The 7,740-nt window shown below is 30.4% G+C and overlaps 1 protein-coding gene across 1 annotated transcript; it reads left to right on the top strand.

Annotated features, from left to right (window-relative positions):
- The first annotated feature begins 1,946 nt into the window (after window positions 1–1,946).
- Window positions 1,947–7,129, top strand: LOC130649472 (uncharacterized). The gene is made up of 4 exons (XM_057455752.1): window positions 1,947–2,843; window positions 4,554–4,758; window positions 5,016–5,276; window positions 5,734–7,129. The coding sequence occupies exons 1-4, from the start codon at window positions 2,487–2,489 to the stop codon at window positions 5,946–5,948; spliced, it is 1,038 nt and encodes a 345-aa protein (XP_057311735.1). The 5' UTR covers window positions 1,947–2,486; the 3' UTR covers window positions 5,949–7,129.
- The last annotated feature ends 611 nt before the right edge of the window (window positions 7,130–7,740 follow it).

Raw genomic sequence — 7,740 nt, 5'->3', positions numbered from 1 at the left:
CTTACTTTATCCATATTATACATCGACAACAAGTGATTTAACCGCTTCACGTGTAGATCTTTTTCGTCGAAAACCATATTGGTGCTCACTCAATAGATCTTGATTTTCTAAGTATTCGGCTAGCTGGTCGTGGACGATTCGTTCGATGACTTTAGACAGCACATTTAGTACGGAAATGGGTCGGTAGTTATCTATGTTTGAGCGATCGCCAGATTTATGCAATGGTATTATTTTTGCAAATTTTTCACAGGTTGAAAATGTACCAGTTTCCAAACTTTTGTTCATCAAGAACATGACAGGTGGAGCTAGTTCGTTTGAGATGTCCTTAATTATCCTATCGGGGATAGTGTCAATACCTGCGGCTTTAGCCGTTTTAACCGATTTTAGTACTCTATTCACCTGATTAACTGTCACTGGTTGGAATTTAAATGATAGATTCCTTTTATTAATCGTGCGCATATAATTACGTTTATAATTATAATTACGCGTATAATTATTCATGGTATAAATTAAATATAGGTGGCTGGAATGTTCAATGAAATGTATGCTTTTTTGCTATAGCTGCTTAGGACAAGGTCAAAAAAATAAGAATTATAGCTAGCTAGCAAATTGTAACTAAATTAGAAATAATGGATAATCAAATAGCATGCTGAAAGAATCAAGATATGGATAATCATCAAAGACCATTTTTAAGATTGGACAGAAAATCAGTAAAAATGCCACAACTGCATATGTAGCTTATACTGTCCTTATTACGTGATCATTAAGTTAATATTTACCTCCACCGACTATATCAATTTATGGCTTAGCATCTCTCAAAATAAGTGAATGGGAAGCCAGCGTGTGAAAAGCGATTGAAAACGTTATATTTTTATTGTTTCGACGCAGGCAACGAGGTGGAATTATATATATATATATATATATATATATATATATATATATATATATATATATATATATATATATATATATATATATATATATATATATATATATATATATATATATATATATATATATATATATATATATATATATATATATATATATATATATATATATATATATATATATATATATATATATATATATATATATATATATATATATATATATATATATATATATATATATATATATATATATATATATATATATTGAGAAATGCTAATGTTAAATTTGTCTAACGGATTCATTATCAATCTCATTAGGTTTAAAAATTAAATTTCAGAAGTTTTTTAAATTTTTAATTTGCACTTTGTTGTGAACTTTTTCTGGCTAACTGCTTTTTCTTATTAGAAAAAGTTTTTTGAAGTAAGTGTTTCTTATTTTAGTATATATATGTACGTAACTTTTAGAAACTTTGTAACCTGATGATGGCAATCAGAATTGTCGAAACATGTCGGTAAAAATAAAAAAAAATGTTTTTTTATTTTTAAAAGTTATTTTACAATTTGTGCTGCTTAGATCATTTGGAAACTGCTAAATGAAATTTTATATAATTATTATTATAAGTATGTAATCGTGTAATATTTATTACAAACAATAATCTAGTCCTAGTCTTTAAATGGTTGGATGCGACCGACAGATTGTCCGATCTAAGCAAAGCTACTAAAAGAAATTTTTTTTTCTAACAATTGACTGCAAGTAAAAAATATTAAAAGTCATAAAATGGAAATTGCAGATAAAAAATATATTTGATCACGCAATTGTTGTTTAAGCAAATTGCAAAACTATTTGTGTTTTTTAAAATTCTCACTTTATAGTATCCTCATCATAGGGTTGGAGTTCTTCTTGCTAAATGCTTGGTATATGCTATATTTCACTTCTAACGAGAAACAGTGCAATTTTTATTTATTTTTTAATTCTGCAGTGCAAAATGCTGATTTTTTTTCTCTGGTTGTTTGTGAAAAATATGTAGATATATATATACGCCGTTTTATGAGAAATGAGCTTTTAAGAAATTCAATGGATGAAATTAAAAATTTAACCAGCATCTCAAGATAGCTCAAGAAATTTACAATTTCTTCATTTTTATGGTAACTCATGCACTAAACTATAAATCGTTAAAAATATGATTTTATGTAAAGTCAAGAGACTATTTAAATGATATCAGAAAAGCCATGAAATGTTTGGTATGAGTTAAAACGGAATTAAGATGTAACATTGAAAATGTATGACGATGCTTTAAAAAGGCAAAATATTTTTTCTTTTAAGACATTATTTAGAGTATTTTTAGGAAAAGCCATGGATTATTTATTGAATTGATAATTCTGTAGCCGTCCCTTAATTTATTAACTATTTCGCCCAATGAATTGAAGACCAGCTGAATGTAACATTGTTGTATTACATATCTCTATGTACAATGAATATATGTTAACTATCCATACATCCCTTCTAAATAATTTACTTGCTGAAACGGAAATATTTCGCAAACATAGTTATTGTAATGTAAAAAGAAAGAAAGAAAATCGAGCAGAACGAAAATGAATGTGTTCAGACGCACAAAGTTTATCTTCTGCATTACAACTTATTTTGCAGTAAAGAGTGTCACTCAAAATGTTCACCACATGAATGCTGTGCAGGGCCTCGGTAACATTAAAGTTGGTTGGATAAACTTCAAAAAGTACTCACAACGGCTTTTTAACACATCCCCGTTCCATCAAGAAATCGTTCCAAATCTTGCCAAATGTCACAGGTTGTGCATTCTTAAAGAAACGTGCAAAAGTTTTAACCTGATACCCTTGAAAGATTCTTTTCGTTGTCAATTGCTGAATCATACGTTTTACACTCAAGCTTGCAAACTGGAAAGACATTCGAATGCAACGCATTACATCATATCAGTAAGTAGAGCATGCATTATATGATTTTGGAAAGTTTTATTGAAGCTGATAATTTTTTCTGTAAATAATGTGGTGATTTCTAGCAGTGATGAAATCACATTTTTTAGGATTTGTGATTGATCGTAAGTTGACATTTACTCCTCATGCAGGAAACTATCTCAGCGGACAAGCAAAAGGCTTTGTCGTTTCTCGCCTTCCTGTAAAACATTTTATTGTTTTTACGCAAAGTCTTCTTTAGCTAATTTCGCAATGCAGTTTTTTTTCTTCTTTTGTTATTACTTTTTTTTTACTTGCATGAGATGACTTGTTGTATATAATCATAAAAATGTCTAAGTCATTAAAATTACTGTTTTACCTTAACGTGAATTTAAAATTAGCGAAAAATTTTTATGAATAAAAATGAATTATTAAAACAATGTTAAGCGTATAGAGAATTGGCGATTTATTTCAATGGTAACAACATAGAAAAAACAAATAAATACATTTTATCAGTAACTTGGCGTCCATGGATTCATTGAGTTGTGTGAAATTAACCAAATGGGGAAAAACAATTTTATCAATTGAATACATTCTTTTTAACATCGCGAGTTTAAAGTTTACCGAGCACATTTTGATTTTTAAACACGAGAAAATTCAATAAAAAAATCAATAATAAGACGCCTTTTATTTTGTGCGTCATAAATGTCAAATTTTCAAAAAATTTGACAAGCAGAGCGTTTTCCCTGAATTACCTTTTTTCCATTTATACACCCGACATTTCCTTTTTTTTCTTTTTTTCTGTTTGTTTAAAAAAAATAGGAAGAAGAGAAAAGAAGATATGAAAATGCTTGGTTAGCAATGTCGCATTGGTTATAGGTACAGATGGAAAACTTTCCAATATTTTTATATGACATAGAATAAAAGTAAACTCAGTAATGCCGGCATCCACAGATGAGCATTTATCCTGATTATTGCCGGCTATTTTTACTTAATTTTATAGCAAGAGAAAACAGTGCAATTTCCAATCTTCAACTAAGCGTCCTTGAATTGAATGATTATAACAAAAAAAAATCGTATTTATTTCCGTAAAGAAATATTCGTGTGCCGTTACACGGCACATTAGTTCCAGTCTTAACGTTATAACACGTGCAACAACTCCCACCCTTCTCACAAGTCGACTAACTATCAGAGCTGTAACAAGTTAAAGAGAAAGCCCATCCACCTACCCCCAAAAAATTAAAAAAAAAAAACTTAAATCAGTAGAAAAAAGGCGAATACCTTCTGATTTCTTGTTGTTTATTTTATATTACGTACATATATTTTTTGATGACGTAAAAAATTGTAACGATTAGGAAAAAATATAGTAAGGACTGATATGACGATGTAATAAGGTTTACATATTACGATGAAAATAATTCTGACTGTTAGCTGAGTCAAAGTTGTAGCTTAGTAGAGAAGCCACAGAGACATATTGCTAAGCAGGAAGATCAGTTAAAAATTCAATATCGAGTAGAAGGTAATAACTAAGAAATGGTAAAATTTGTAGTCAGAACTACTACCGTCCCAAAACGATTGCCAACGTTGTATCCTGTTCTTATATTCAAGAAAAAAATGAAAAGAACATAGTTATAGCTATCTTGCTGGCACTTGTGGTGGCGTGTGGCCATCAATTGTTTGTCTGCTAGCTTGTTTGTTTGTTTACTTATTTTATTTCTGTTTTGTTTTTTACAGAATCCATGCGTACAATTGTACAATTTGTGTCCAGACTACAAGAAGTGCGTTCCTGATGACGCCCTTACATCATATAGCTGTCAAAATAAAACCGGTATAGCATGGCCACATATCTGTCCTGTAACAGGGACCAGTCAATGGATTACACTTGAAGTGGCAATTCCAACACCGTTCTGTCACGTATGTGACACAGCACTTATACCTGGTAAGATATTTGCTTATTTTTATTTTACCATTTTCTAATTGGATCAATGAAAGCATCTTGTCAGTTTGCTTTAATGTCAACAATTGTTAGCCTTGTTTAAGGCTCCCGTTTTTCCCTTCAAACTACGGTGTAAAGGCAATGAGTGTCGACGTTACGGTGGCATCTTATTAATTTTTTTTAAATTCTAAGTATAACTTTAAATATTTAGTAAAAGGATCAGTGTATTATTTAAAAATAATTTTCTTTCTACTTGACAGGTTCTTTTGTGATTTTGAATAAAAAAAACCACACACTTTTTAACCGAACCTGGCAAGATTACAAAGATGGATTCGGTGGTGAGGAATTTTATGTAGGGAACGAGTTGATTCATCAAATTACCACGTCACACCAATGTGAATTGCATGTAATTATGTCGGGGCCAATGGGTAACTACAGGTTTTTGTACAAGCATTTTGTTGTGAAAGATGAAGCAACCTTTTACCAATTAGAAGTTGGCGAATTCCAGTTAATTGCAGGAGGTAATTTTTTTGTTTTATGGAATTAATGTCTATCTTTTACCTTTTTTTTTTTTGCATTTAAAAAATTAGGTAAATTATGAAAACTTTTATGGAAATAGTATCTTTTAATTGTAGAAATTTTTTTTGTCATATAAAAGAGAATAATTAAATAACGTTCAAAGAGTATGTAAATGCAGCATGACATCGTAGGGTAATCTGAGATGCTAGTCGATAACTGGTGGAAGAATTTACGGATAAGCCAGTAGATATTGCAGATATCTAATTTTTCTAATTCCTCATATTGCTGGCATTACTTTTTTGAGCTTCTTTAGAAAAGTGAAATTTTGAAAGTTCCATTGACAAAACACAGCTACTATTTTAAAGATGCTTTACCCCTAACATCCCTTAAAAATACTTTAAATTTTATATACTACTGCTAATACTCTTAAACTTAGATGCATAAGATTATTCATTGTAGAGAACCTCGTAGACGAATTTTCGAATTACGATGGTAAACAATTTAGCACCTATGATCAAGGAGCCTTTAAAGATAGAACAAAGAAATTCGGAGTTGGAGGATGGTGTAAGTCGCATGAAAATGCTAATTTCTTTGCAGGTTTTTGGCGGGAAAAGACCGATACTATTCCATCAAAATATTTCACCGTTGTTCTGAGGTTAAAAAAGAAAGTGTGAAACCTTCAACGAATATTTTTATGGACTAGCATTTGTAAGCACTTTATAATATATCCACGTAATTGTGAGCCACAAAACGTGAAGAACTGTTCGAATGTTCACCGTCCATCTAATACGTCATTAGCGTGCTTAAGAAAAAGTCATCAGTTTAGCAGAAAAGAAAACACACATATATATAGTATATCTTGATAACTAGCCATTGAAAAAGTGCCAGAGATTTGGAAATTGAATTAAATTCAGTAAAAGCATAGTGCATTTTTTAATCTCGGAAAAAAACTCCTTATAATATAAGTTTTAATAGTATAATGATAATGATTGAAATATGCTTATCGCTATTATAATACACGTATACGTCTGTCCGTCTTTCACGCAAAATGGTACTGCAAGTAGCGAGATGAACGCAGTGGGGTATTAAAAGGACGGGCGAACCCGTGAATTTTTTCACGGGTCACGTCGCCGACTAGTTACTATTATTGCTGGTTTACCTATTTATGTTCGACTGCGCATGTCAGCAAAAATGTGGAGCAAAAATTCATTTTACAAAACAAGACTCGCACCAAGTTCTTTAGCATTTGGCTCCTATTTTATAATTAAAAACTTTTGAAGAATTAACGGCTACCATTTTTTTTTATCTGCCTTCTTTTATCTTCAAAAAATACTCAACTACAAGTCGCCCTGTCAAATAAGGCACTCTATCTTAATTTCTGTGTATATCTATTTTGTGTGTATGATTATTTTTATTTTATTTACTACTATTATTTTTTCGTATTCAACTTCTGCTTTTTATCGTTTCCTCTTGCAGTGGTGATTTCACTTTTTGTTTTTTGGTAAACTTTTTCATTTCTTGCATTGTGAATGTTGTTTTTAAATATTTTATCATTTGTAGCATATTTGTATATTTACTAACTTTACTACTATTTTACACGACACATTTTAATAGCAGTAATTTATTACTAGGGCTTGGTGATAAGGAAAAAATGCTTTCTGCAAGCTCAAGTCAGTCTTTTAAACTTCTTCGTATGGCTTAGTTCTTTATTATACTAGCTGATGTATGTATATATTTTCTATTCATTTTTAAACGATACGCACTTGTATATATGAATGAACTTGTAACTCGGGGAAAAAAATACACACTACACTACTACTACTGAGAATGTTTTTAACCTGTGTAAATATTCATTATAAATAAATAAATAAAAAAAATAAAAAATTTGTTATCTATTAGTTTACTTTCTTTTTTTTACTAAAGTTACTTATTAAATTTCGTTGTTTTTTATCTCCTTATAACAATGGGCTGATTCCGGTGTTTTTATTTAAACCGAAGTTGCAATAAAATTTTTTTTGGAAAAAGTATTACGCCTATACGGACATGCAATATGGCCTACCTGTGGTGTCACGGTTAATTTTGAAACTTTCACGGAAACTTTATGACGAAAATCCACAATTGTTTTTGTTTTAACAGGGTAAAAACAGACTTTTCCCTGTTTTTATTTAAACCCAAGTTAGGATATAGTATTTCTGGAAAAGGTTATTACACCTATACAATATGAACTATTACTGCACTAAGTATCAGCCTGGTTTCACGGAAAGCTATTCTGCAAAATAAAACAAAATTAACTAACTTCTTTTCCTATCACGGGCTAACAACAGGCTGTAAACTATGTTTTTATTTCAGCTAAAGTTGCAGTAAAGTTGCTTTTTGAAAATATATACTACATAATGCATATCTGTGCTGAAGCCCTCAACCGGAATGTATGGCACAGTTTGTGGATCTTATTAAGCGCTCCACAGG

The sequence above is a fragment of the Hydractinia symbiolongicarpus genome, chromosome 7, assembly GCF_029227915.1.
Source record: "Hydractinia symbiolongicarpus strain clone_291-10 chromosome 7, HSymV2.1, whole genome shotgun sequence".
Classification (NCBI taxonomy): Eukaryota; Metazoa; Cnidaria; class Hydrozoa; order Anthoathecata; family Hydractiniidae; genus Hydractinia; species Hydractinia symbiolongicarpus.
This window is presented reverse-complemented; position numbering and strand designations above follow the sequence as displayed.